At 47.5% G+C, this 12798-nt stretch overlaps 1 protein-coding gene across 1 annotated transcript; it reads left to right on the top strand.

Moving 5' to 3' along the window:
- Positions 1 to 186: 186 nt before the first annotated feature.
- On the top strand, positions 187 to 11366 carry LOC118402736 (serine protease HTRA2, mitochondrial-like). Its single transcript, XM_052477856.1, has 7 exons — positions 187 to 838; positions 1186 to 1390; positions 7696 to 7890; positions 9426 to 9567; positions 9792 to 9861; positions 9983 to 10078; positions 10277 to 11366. Exons 1-7 carry the CDS (start codon positions 369 to 371, stop codon positions 10440 to 10442), a joined length of 1344 nt encoding a protein of 447 aa, XP_052333816.1. The 5' UTR covers positions 187 to 368; the 3' UTR covers positions 10443 to 11366.
- Positions 11367 to 12798: the final 1432 nt, after the last annotated feature.

Raw genomic sequence — 12798 nt, 5'->3', positions numbered from 1 at the left:
ATATGAACAAATATGAATCATTCATGTTTAAATAATCCTTTTTTATATTTTATTAATAAATACAGGTTGACACTTATATTACGCGCGGGGCTTTTATTTAGAACGTTTCTGAAATTCTGTGACCCGGAAGTACTTTTATTTGTGTGTTACTCTACGAGACGCTGGCTATTTTTTCGACCTAGTTAGGTCGTGGTCTGATAGCTGGTACGTGGATCTAGCCAGTAGCCACAGTTTTATGATTACGTTTTTATAAATCCGTAGGTTACTAAGGTCAGAGATAGTTGAAGATCCATATGGTCAAGAAAGGAGTGTGAATTGTTGAATTTGTTGTAAAAGTTATTTTACTGCATTCTGTCTGATGCAACAACATGTCAACACATGTCAATCGTCCGCTCTTTTGGATAATCAGGAGGTACACTGGCGAATATCTCCGAAAATTTAACATTTTGAACGAGCGAACACTAGGACGAGTTTCCGGTGTTTCTGTCGGTTACAAACAGCACTCAACGGGAGACTCAAACACCTGTCATGTCAACAATGTTCCGACCATTTGGAGCGCAGGAGGCGGCAGTGGCTCAGAGCGGACTTCTCTCCTCAAGTCAGTTGCTGTTGGGTTGGGACTCGGTAGTGCGGCAGTTCTGCATTTCAGAGGGGACGAGGAGGACAACGTTTGTGAGAGGAGAGGTTTACTTTGTGATTCGATCCTAGAACGTGTCTTGCCAACAGCCCACTGTGCCTCTCCCTTTAAACCCGACAGTCCACGATTCAAGTTCAACTTCATTGCGGATGTGGTGGAAAAATCTACGCCCGCTGTCGTGTATATTGAAATCGTCGGCAGGTAAGATTACATGACCGCTTTGATGGGCTAGTTTGTTTTGATAACAAAATACAATAGTGCCAGTCCCGTTTGTGCTATCGTACCAACTCCTCCATGTCACTGATTATCATGTTATGTTTGGATTGGCAATGTTGGCAAGAGCACATACAGATCTGAGACCAAGTTGATGATAACCCCTGACCAACAATTACTCTCCATCCAGGGACCCTGCACTGCATCTGACCCTATGACTTTCAATGTGTGTGTGTATGTGTGTATCTAGGGGTTTTGTGAAAGGGCCTTCTAAATGTCCATTATAACCAATGAACAATAACGTAACCTGTAATGTTCAACTATGATACTGACAGGCACCCGTTCTCCGGTCGGGAAGTCCCCATCTCCAACGGTTCTGGTTTCATTGTCAGCAGTGATGGGCTCATAGTCACCAATGCCCATGTAGTGGCCAATAAGAGAGGAGTCCGGGTCAAGCTAACCAATGGGGAGACGTATAACGCCACTGTGCAAGACGTCGATCAGGTGGCGGACATAGCCACTATAAAAATCAATGCCCAGGTAAGAGGTTATGATTGAGGCATGACACTCACCCTACCCTCTCCGTCTCTCTCTCCTCTCTATAGCACCCTCTCCGTCTCTCTCTCCTCTCTATAGCACCCTCTCCGTCTCTCTCTCCTCTCTGTAGCACCCTCTCCGTCTCTCTTCTCTGTAGCACCCTCTCCGTCTCTCTTCTCTGTAGCACCCTCTCCGTCTCTCTTCTCTGTAGCACCCTCTCCGTCTCTCTTCTCTGTAGCACCCTCTCCGTCTCTCTCTTCTCTGTAGCACCCTCTCCGTCTCTCTCTCTTCTCTGTAGCACCCTCTCCGTCTCTCTCTCTTCTCTGTAGCACCCTCTCTGTCTCTCTCTCTTCTCTGTAGCACCCTCTCCGTCTCTCTCTCTTCTCTGTAGCACCGTCTCTGTCTCTCTCTCTCTTCTCTGTAGCACCCTCTCCGTCTCTCTCTCTTCTCTGTAGCACCCTCTCCGTCTCTCTCTCTTCTCTGTAGCACCCTCTCCGTCTCTCTCTCTTCTCTGTAGCACCGTCTCTGTCTCTCTCTCTCTCTTCTCTGTAGCACCCTCTCCGTCTCTCTCTCTTCTCTGTAGCACCCTCTCTGTCTCTGTCTCTCTCTCTCTTCTCTGTAGCACCCTCTCTGTCTCTGTCTCTCTCTCTCTTCTCTGTAGCACCCTCTCTGTCTCTGTCTCTGTCTCTGTCTCTGTCTCTCTCTCTCTTCTCTGTAGCACCCTCTCCGTCTCTCTCTCTTCTCTGTAGCACCCTCTCCGTCTCTCTCTCTTCTCTGTAGCACCGTCTCTCTCTCCTCTCTGTAGCACCCTCTCAGTCTCTCTTCTCTGTAGCACCCTCTCCGTCTCTCTCTCTTCTCTGTAGCACCCTCTCTCTCTCTCTTCTCTGTAGCACCCTCTCTGTCTCTCTTCTCTGTAGCACACTCTCCGTCTCTCTTCTCTGTAGCACACTCTGTCTCTCTCCTCTGTAGCACCCTCTCTGTCTCTCTCTCTCTCCTCTGTAGCACCCTCTCCGTCTCTCTCTCTCTTCTCTGTAGCACCCTCTCCGTCTCTCTCTCTTCTCTGTAGCACCCTCTCCGTCTCTCTCTCTTCTCTGTAGCACCCTCTCCGTCTCTCTCTCTTCTCTGTAGCACCCTCTCCGTCTCTCTCTCTTGTCTGTTGCACCCTCTCCGTATCTCTCTTCTCTGTAGCACCCTCTCCGTATCTCTCTCCTCTCTGTTGCACCCTCTCCATTGCACCCTCTCCGTATCTCTCTCTCTCCTCTGTAGCACCCTCTCCGTATCTCTTCTCTGTAGCACCCTCTCTGTCTCTCTCTCTCTCCTCTCTGTAGCACCGTCTCTCTCTCCTCTCTGTAGCACCCTCTCCGTCTCTCTCTCTTCTCTGTAGCACCCTCTCCGTATCTCTCTCTCTTCTCTGTAGCACCGTCTCTCTCTCTTCTCTATAGCACCCTCTCCGTCTCTCTCTCTTCTCTGTAGCACCCTCTCCGTCTCTCTCTCTTCTCTGTAGCACCCTCTCCGTCTCTCTCTCTTCTCTGTAGCACCCTCTCCGTATCTCTCTCTCTTCTCTGTAGCACCCTCTCCGTCTCTCTCTCTTCTCTGTAGCACCCTCTCCTGTATCTCTCTCCTCTCTGTTGCACCCTCTCCGTATCTCTCTCCTCTCTGTAGCACCCTCTCCGTCTCTCTCTCTTCTCTGTAGCACCCTCTCCGTCTCTCTCTCTTCTCTGTAGCACCCTCTCCGTCTCTCTCTCTTCTCTGTAGCACCCTCTCCGTCTCTCTCTCTTCTCTGTAGCACCCTCTCCGTCTCTCTCTTCTCTGTAGCACCCTCTCCGTCTCTCTCTCTTCTCTGTAGCACCCTCTCCGTCTCTCTCTCTCTCTCTGTAGCACCCTCTCCGTCTCTCTCTCTTCTCTGTAGCACCCTCTCCGTCTCTCTCTCTCCTCTGTAGCACCGTCTCTCTCTGTAGCACCGTCTCTCTCTCTCCTCTGTAGCACCGTCTCTCTCTCTCCTCTGTAGCACCGTCTCTCTCTCTTCTCTGTAGCACCTCTCTCTCTCTCTTCTCTGTAGCACCGTCTCTCTCTCTCTCTGTAGCACCGTCTCTCTCCTCTCTGTAGCACCCTCTCTCCTTCTCTCTCTCTCTTCTCTGTAGCACCGTCTCTCTCCTCTCTGTAGCACCCTCTCCGTCTCTCTCTCTTCTCTGTAGCACCCTCTCCGTCTCTCTCTCTTCTCTGTAGCACCCTCTCCGTCTCTCTCTCTTCTCTGTAGCACCCTCTCCGTCTCTCTTCTCTGTAGCACCGTCTCTCTCTCTTCTCTGTAGCACCGTCTCTCTCTCTCCTCTGTAGCACCGTCTCTCTCTCTCCTCTGTAGCACCGTCTCTCTCTCTCCTCTGTAGCACCGTCTCTCTCTCTCCTCTGTAGCACCCTCTCCGTCTCTCTCTCCTCTCTGTAGCACCCTCTCCGTATCTCTCTCTTCTCTGTAGCACCCTCTCCGTCTCTCTCTCTTCTCTGTAGCACCGTCTCTCTCTCTTCTCTGTAGCACCGTCTCTCTCTCTTCTCTGTAGCACCGTATCTCTCTCTCTCTTCTCTGTAGCACCGTCTCTCTCTCTTCTCTGTAGCACCGTCTCTCTCTCTTCTCTGTAGCACCGTCTCTCTCTCTTCTCTGTAGCACCTCTCTCTCTCTCTCTCTCTTCTGTAGCACCGTCTCTCTCTCTTCTCTGTAGCACCGTCTCTCTCTCTCTTCTCTGTAGCACCGTCTCTCTCTCTTCTCTGTAGCACCGTCTCTCTCTCTTCTCTGTAGCACCGTCTCTCTCTCTCTTCTCTGTAGCACCGTCTCTCTCTCTTCTCTGTAGCACCGTCTCTCTCTCTCTTCTCTGTAGCACCGTCTCTCTCTCTTCTCTGTAGCACCGTCTCTCTCTCTTCTCTGTAGCACCGTCTCTCTCTCTTCTCTGTAGCACCGTCTCTCTCTCTTCTCTGTAGCACCGTCTCTCTCTCTTCTCTGTAGCACCGTCTCTCTCTCTTCTCTGTAGCACCGTCTCTCTCTCTTCTCTGTAGCACCGTCTCTCTCTCTTCTCTGTAGCACCCTCTCTCTCTCTCTCTCTCTGTAGCACCGTCTCTCTCTCTTCTCTGTAGCACCGTCTCTCTCTCTTCTCTGTAGCACCGTCTCTCTCTCTCTTCTCTGTAGCACCGTCTCTCTCTCTTCTCTGTAGCACCGTCTCTCTCTCTTCTCTGTAGCACCCTCTCTCTCTCTCTTCTCTGTAGCACCGTCTCTCTCTCTTCTCTGTAGCACCGTCTCTCTCTCTTCTCTGTAGCACCGTCTCTCTCTCTTCTCTGTAGCACCGTCTCTCTCTCTTCTCTGTAGCACCGTCTCTCTCTCTTCTCTGTAGCACCGTCTCTCTCTCTTCTCTGTAGCACCCTCTCCGTCTCTCTCTCTTCTCTGTAGCACCCTCTCCGTCTCTCTCTCTTCTCTGTAGCACCGTCTCTCTCTCTTCTCTGTAGCACCGTCTCTCTCTCTTCTCTGTAGCACCGTCTCTCTCTCTTCTCTGTAGCACCGTCTCTCTCTCTTCTCTGTAGCACCGTCTCTCTCTCTTCTCTGTAGCACCTCTCTCCGTCTCTCTCTTCTCTGTAGCACCCTCTCTCCTCTCTCTCTCTCTTCTCTGTAGCACCGTCTCTCTCTCTTCTCTGTAGCACCGTCTCTCTCTCCTCTCTGTAGCACCGTCTCCGTCTCTCTCTCTTCTCTGTAGCACCGTCTCCGTCTCTCTCCTCTCTGTAGCACCGTCTCTCGTCTCTCTCTCTTCTCTGTAGCACCTCTCTCTCTCTCTCTTCTCTGTAGCACCGTCTCCGTCTCTCTCCTCTCTGTAGCACAGTCTCTCTCTTCTCTGTAGCACCGTCTCTCTCTCTTCTCTGTAGCACCGTCTCTCTCTCTTCTCTGTAGCACCGTCTCTCTCTCTTCTCTGTAGCACCGTCTCTCTCTCTTCTCTGTAGCACCGTCTCTCTCTCTTCTCTGTACCACCGTCTCTCTCTCTTCTCTGTACCACCGTCTCTCTCTCTTCTCTGTACCACCGTCTCTCTCTCTTCTCTGTAGCACCGTCTCTCTCTCTTCTCTGTAGCACCGTCTCGTCTCTCTCTCTCTTCTCTGTAGCACCGTCTCCGTCTCTCTCTCTTCTCTGTACCACCGTCTCTCTCTCTCTCTCTCTCTCTCTCTTCTCTGTAGCACCGTCTCTCTCTCTTCTCTGTAGCACCGTCTCTCTCTCTTCTCTGTAGCACCGTCTCTCTCTCTTCTCTGTAGCACCGTCTCTCTCTCTCCTCTCTGTAGCACCTCTCTCTCTGTCTCTCTCTCTTCTCTGTAGCACCGTCTCTCTCTCTTCTCTGTACCACCGTCTCTCTCTCTTCTCTGTAGCACCGTCTCTCTCTCTTCTCTGTAGCACCGTCTCTCTCTCTTCTCTGTAGCACCCTCTCTCTCTCTCTCTTCTCTGTACCACCGTCTCTCTCTCTTCTCTGTAGCACCGTCTCTCTCTCTCTTCTCTGTAGCACCGTCTCGTCTCTCTCCTCTCTGTAGCACCCCTCTCTCCTTCTCTCTCTCTCTTCTCTGTAGCACCGTCTCTCTCTCTTCTCTGTAGCACCGTCTCTCTCTCTTCTCTGTAGCACCGTCTCTCTCTCTTCTCTGTAGCACCGTCTCTCTCTCTTCTCTGTAGCACCGTCTCTCTCTCTTCTCTGTAGCACCGTCTCTCTCTCTTCTCTGTAGCACCGTCTCTCTCTCCTCTCTGTAGCACCGTCTCTCTCTCCTCTCTGTAGCACCGTCTCCGTCTCTCTCTCTTCTCTGTAGCACCGTCTCTCTCTCTTCTCTGTACCACCGTCTCTCTCCTCTGTAGCACCGTCTCTCTCTCTCTTCTCTGTAGCACCGTCTCTCTCTCTTCTCTGTAGCACCGTCTCTCTGTAGCACCGTCTCTCTCTTCTCTGTAGCACCGTCTCGTCTCTCTCTCCTCTCTGTAGCACCGTCTCTCTCTCTTCTCTGTAGCACCGTCTCTCTCTCCTCTCTGTAGCACCGTCTCTCTCTCTTCTCTGTAGCACCGTCTCTCTCTCTTCTCTGTAGCACCGTCTCTCTCTCTTCTCTGTAGCACCGTCTCTCTCTCCTCTCTGTAGCACCGTCTCTCTCTCTTCTCTGTAGCACCGTCTCTCTCTCTTCTCTGTAGCACCGTCTCTCTCTCCTCTCTGTAGCACCGTCTCTCTCTCCTCTCTGTAGCACCGTCTCTCTCTCCTCTCTGTAGCACCGTCTCTCTCTCCTCTCTGTAGCACCGTCTCTCTCTCTTCTCTGTAGCACCGTCTCTCTCTCTTCTCTGTAGCACCGTCTCTCTCTCCTCTCTGTAGCACCGTCTCTCTCTCTTCTCTGTAGCACCGTCTCTCTCTCTTCTCTGTAGCACCGTCTCTCTCTCTTCTCTGTAGCACCCTCTCTCTCTTCTCTGTAGCACCGTCTCTCTCTCTTCTCTGTAGCACCGTCTCTCTCTCTTCTCTGTAGCACCGTCTCTCTCTCTTCTCTGTAGCACCGTCTCTCTCTCTTCTCTGTAGCACCGTCTCTCTCTCTCCTCTCTGTAGCACCGTCTCTCTCTCTTCTCTGTAGCACCGTCTCTCTCTCCTCTCTGTAGCACCGTCTCTCTCTCCTCTCTGTAGCACCGTCTCTCTCTCCTCTCTGTAGCACCGTCTCTCTCTCCTCTCTGTAGCACCGTCTCTCTCTCCTCTCTGTAGCACCGTCTCCGTCTCTCTCTCTTCTCTGTAGCACCCTCTCCGTCTCTCTCTCTGTAGCACCGTCTCTCTCTCTCTTCTCTGTAGCACCGTCTCTCTCTCTCTTCTCTGTAGCACCGTCTCTCTCTCTTCTCTGTAGCACCGTCTCTCTCTCCTCTCTGTAGCCCCGTCTCTCTCTCCTCTCTGTAGCACCGTCTCTCTCTCTTCTCTGTAGCACCGTCTCCGTCTCTCTCTCTCTCTGTAGCACCTCTCTCTCTCTCTTCTCTGTAGCACCGTCTCTCTCTCTTCTCTGTAGCACCGTCTCTCTCTCTCCTCTCTGTAGCACCGTCTCTCTCTCTCTCTCTGTAGCACCGTCTCTCTCTCTTCTCTGTAGCACCTCTCTCTTCTCTGTAGCACCCTCTCTCTCTCTTCTCTGTAGCACCCTCTCTCTCTCTTCTCTGTAGCACCGTCTCTCTCTCTTCTCTGTAGCACCGTCTCTCTCTCTTCTCTGCAGCCCCCTCTCCCTACCCTCTAACTGTGTCTCTCTCCTCTCTGCAGCCCCCTCTCCCTACCCTCTAACTGTGTCTCTCTCCTCTCTGTAGCACCCTCTCCCTACCCTCTCTCTGGGGCTGTCGTCGGATGTGCGTCAGGGGGAGTTTGTGGTTGCCATGGGCAGCCCGTTTGCCCTGAGGAACACCATCACGTCAGGTATCGTCTCTTCAGTCCAGCGGGGCAGCAAGGAGCTGGGTCTGTCCAAACCCAACATGGACTATATCCAGACAGACGCTGCCATCGATGTGAGTACCCTGGTCCGTTTACAGTAACCATAACCTGCTAGTAAATCATTGACTCTAACCCTAGCCTGCTAGTAAAGCATTGACTCTTGATAGAGGAAAATATGTTTGAAATGACTAATTATGTATACATTCCAATCAGAAACTGACTAGTCCAAATGCTATAATGTACTGTCCCTCTTGCTCCCTTTCACAATTGTATATAATGTAGTCAGGAAGTTTAGTAACAATGAAGGTCTGTTCTTTAAGTTCATTCAGTTGTACAAATCTCCAGGTGGTGGGAACGGGCCATCTCCAAAATGGTCGGGAATGTTGATTAATGCTGACTGGCCTTGACTTTCTGCTGATAACGCGGAGGCTTGAGAATTAGAGGGGCCCTCTGTTTGTGAAACGGAACGTTTGGAAAACGCTGACGTCATTTTCAGTTTATAACCTGTGGTAATGTGTGTAAGCATTCAGTACACATCAAGAATAAATGCTGAACTTGTTTTTTAAGACTGGTCTCTTGCTAATTCATGCAAATGATAAACTTACAACTTATCATGAATTAGAAATGAGTGCGAATTTAATTGGTTTTGTCAATAAAACATAAGGGAATTTAAAATTCCTCTATCAACTCTAACCCTAGCCTGTTAGTAAAGCATTGACTCTAACCCTCGCCTGCTAGTAAAGCATTGACTCTAACCCTAGCCTGTTAGTAAAGCATTGACTCTAACCCTCGCCTGCTAGTAAAGCATTGACTCTAACCCTCGCCTGCTAGTAAAGCATTGACTCTAACCTCGCCTGCTAGTAAAGCATTGACTCTAACCCTCGCCTGCTAGTAAAGCATTGACTCTAACCCTAGCCTGCTAGTAAAGCATTGACTCTAACCCTCGCCTGCTAGTAAAGCATTGACTCTAACCCTAGCCTGCTAGTAAAGCATTGACTCTAACCCTAGCCTGCTAGTAAAGCATTGACTCTAACCCTAGCCTGCTAGTGAAGCATTGGACTAGTAACCCTAGCCTGCTAGTGAAGCGTTGGACTAGTAACCCTAGCCTGCTAGTGAAGCGTTGGACTAGTAACCGGAAGGTTGCGAGTTCAAACCCCCGAGCTGACAAGGTACAAATCTGTCGTTCTGCCCCTGAACAGGCAGTTAACCCACTGTTCCTAGGCCGTCATTGAAAATAAGAATGTGTTCTTAACTGACTTGCCTGGTTAAATAAAGATAAAATTTTAAATATATATATTTTTAAACCTAGCCTGCTAGTAAAGCATTGACAGTGACCCTAACCTGCTTGTAAAGCTTTGTGGTCCACTGCTGTCGACGTAACTCCACTGGTCTGGTCATGGATGTGAACTAATTGCCAGTAGTAATTTAGTAGACACTCTTATCCAGATAAATGTACAATCGGTGCGTCCAGCTTGTAAGGAACGAGTTGTATGAACAACCACACATCACAAGCCCCTATCTGCAAAATCAGAGCTAGTAGGAGTAAAGCATTATGTTCTCCAAATGTATGACATGATCAATAATGCTTCTGGATTATTCTGTCTTGCAGTTTGGGAATTCTGGAGGGCCTCTGATTAATCTGGATGGTGAGGTGATCGGCATCAACACCATGAAGGTGACGGCAGGGATCTCCTTCGCGATTCCCTCGGATCACGTCAAACACTTCCTGAACCAAGCCTCCGACAAGAAGAGTGAGTTACTTTACCGTGCTGACAAAGTGCCATAGCCTGGTCCCAGATCTGTTTGTGCTGTCCTGCCAATTCCTATGTTGGCTCCTATGGTCATTGTGTGACAATAGGACTAGGTCAGACACCACCAACAGGTCTGAGACCAGGCTAATAAGACCATAGACCCACTACCTTGAAGTTATTTGCACGTCTTGGAAGTTTAAGGTTTTTGTGATTGTCTCTCCTAGAGTCTCGATTGGGGGTGTTGGACACCAAGCGGAGATACATCGGGGTCATGATGCTGACCCTGACTCCAAGGTAAAGGTCATATGACAGCTATTGTGCTGCACCTGAGTGAACAGGAAAGCTATCACCTACCTGGGGTAGGATGAATGACAGTGGAGGAATTAGCCATAGTTGGATGTCTATTCTGTTGCAGTATCATTGCTGAGTTGAAGCTGAGGGATCCCTCCTTCCCTGATGTCACTTACGGGATCATGATCCACCGGGTCATCATGGGCTCTCCAGCCAACAGGTGAGCACCGTGTAATGTTCATATAAGGTCTCCATATTCAATTCAACTGTGATGTGTACATTGTTTATTCTTTCTTTGTGCGTCAGTGAAATACACTTGAGAATGAATGAATGTGGAATGCACTCTAAAGGTGTATTTCAATAAAAATTCCAGGGCAGGTATGAAGCTAGGTGACAGTGTCGTTATAACCCTCCACAGGGCAGGTATGAAGCCAGGTGACATAGTGCTGGAGATCAATGGCACCAAGGTGAACACGTCAGAGGAGATTTACAATGCCGTGAGGACCAGCGACAGCATCACCATGGTGATCAGAAGGGGTCAGGACCTACTCAGACTACACATGACCCCAGAGTTCACAGAGTGATGTCATCAAACATTGCCAGTTAGTGGAGCTGCATGATATAGAGGTAGTGTACGAAGAAGAGGACAGTTGGTGCACTGAAGAGGACGGGGATACTGAATGATCCCACCCACAACATGCTATCACATCACTGTCTGTGTGGTTCTACACATTAAATAAACCACAGGACAGAAGTCATGTAAGATATAAGATGGCCTATTAACAGATAGCAGCCGACTTTAAAGCCGAGTCCAGTCTGACTGATATACAAATCACCTTGTATCATAAATAACTACTCCAATATTATTTGTAGATCCATCAGTCACAATTTACGATACATCGCAGTTTTGATGCTCTCGAACACTGCCTACCATGGGTTTACAGTCGTGAGATAAGATGGGCTATGATTAACACAGTATTAGATACTGTAACTGAAGGCTGAAGGAGGTGACAGTTGGTTGTGACTGATTGGGTTCAAACCAAGACACTGCCCTCAACAGACCACCATGTGATTTATAATGAAACAGATACTTCTACTAACATATTGAGCTATAAGGCTCTGCACTGAAGTATTTACAGTTATGACATCAATACACAGTACATCCATCATCAATTGACTTGTATTGTTTTGGGATTTAATTACAACCTCATTGAAGAGCTGATATAACCAACAAGGGGTGTGATTCAATCCGATCTGTAGTAGATCTGCGATATAGCGTGCTTGACATTATAAAGGTAATTTTTAATACAGCCAACATATGAAATGTTTACCATTAATGCTATCTCTGCAAATGCGGTGAAATTGTCTTTAAAAGTTGCATTGTCTACATGTGCTTTCAGATTAAATCCCGCCCAAGGTTGTAATTAGGGTTTTCCTTATAATACACTATCAGTTGTGTGCACAATATTTTTACTGAAAGTCACTACAATAAACTATTTTTAAATGTTGATATTTCTAAGTCAGATACAGTCCTACCAATCTCAGCATCCCAGAACAGAAAACCTCACATATGTTAGTCTGAGAGATTACTGTACAACACACTTTACTTGTTTGTTTTTGGTAAAGCAGGTAGTAGGTTAGCATATTTCCCTTTCTACTTCCTGCCTGTGTCTTAAATAGTGTGGTTTTAAAGGTTCAGGTTGGGTTGTGAGAAGTAGGTATTGGGCTTAAGCCAAAAAAGTAAATGAACATGAGCACCACAATGCCTAACTTCAGTGATGCTCTACCAAGGGGTTCCAGCAGACAGCTTTGACCTACTACAGTAGCTATGTTGGTCTATTGTATTACAAACAACATATAGACAGGTTACATAGGATTCAAAACTACTGTAGTAGGTCCAAGCTGTGTGCTGGATAACCTTATTAGAGCATTGTTGAAGTAGGCATTGTGGTGCTCATGTGATTTTCCTTTTTCGACCAGACAAATGCCTGCGTTGAAATGCCTGCGTTGAAATGCCTGCCTGAAAATGTTGTTTAATTTCCATGTTTTTTTTTTACACAAAGTAATTATACAACATTTCCACAAGCAAAAGATGTATTTTTTTTTTGTAATTTTCACATCAAATTATGTTCAAAAAATTGAAGTGTTGGACCTGAAAATGTGGACTCAATTGTAAACAAATTTGTCAAAGATGGAGAAGTATGCACTCTGGAAAGATATGGATATGCTAACACCCCAGATTTAGACATTCGAGTGGTGTGACAGCCACAAACTCAAAAATAACAAATGCAAATACATATTACCTTACAGTCAATGTCTCTAGTCTCATCCTCAGATGCAGTTGGAACTGAGTTGATAACCTATAGCAATGAAAAGTTTGAGCTAAATGTCTGTTACCGGTGGCTATCTTCGGTTGTACCGGTATGTCAGATTAGCGAAATTGACAATTTCTCAGCCTCTGAGTACCACAGAAACACTGAATGAATAGCAGACATGTTCATAACAAGTGGCTATGGATGAAGATCAAAATATCTGTTCAAAAACACATTTTAAAACCAAATTTAACTACATGTTAAAATATGATTCTTTTAGGGAATTTAAACCATTTCAGAGCAATTTTTTATTTATTTAAACAGTACAAGTCTTCTTAAGGAATGTGGAGGAATGGCTACAATGAAGAATCTCAAATATATTTTGGTTTGTTTAACACTGTTTTTGGTTACTACGTGATTCCATGTGTTCACTATTATTCTACATTGTAGAAAAAATTAAAAACCCTGGAAGGAGTAGGTGTGTCCAAAATTGACTGCTACTGTATATATCTATTTTTTTTTTATACCACTCTTGAGACCGGAAAATATTCTAAGTAGGTACTTTTCATGAACGTAAAAACATTCCAATTCAACCTTCAAGACTTCAAGGTTTAGTTAACTCTGTTTT

This window comes from Oncorhynchus keta, chromosome 24 (genome assembly GCF_023373465.1).
Source record: "Oncorhynchus keta strain PuntledgeMale-10-30-2019 chromosome 24, Oket_V2, whole genome shotgun sequence".
In the NCBI taxonomy this organism is placed as follows: Eukaryota; Metazoa; Chordata; class Actinopteri; order Salmoniformes; family Salmonidae; genus Oncorhynchus; species Oncorhynchus keta.
This window is presented reverse-complemented; position numbering and strand designations above follow the sequence as displayed.

What these genes read in the sequence shown, in the direction of transcription:
- LOC118402736 (XM_052477856.1), top strand. Translation starts at nt 369, where the DNA reads ATGTCAACACATGTCAATCGTCCGCTCTTTTGGATAATCAGGAGGTAC. An exon ending in AGACAGACGCTGCCATCGAT is followed by an intron (nt 7,891 to 9,425) that starts GTGAGTACCCTG and finishes TCTGTCTTGCAG; the next exon opens with TTTGGGAATTCTGGAGGGCC. An exon ending in CCAAGCCTCCGACAAGAAGA is followed by an intron (nt 9,568 to 9,791) that starts GTGAGTTACTTT and finishes TGTCTCTCCTAG; the next exon opens with AGTCTCGATTGGGGGTGTTG.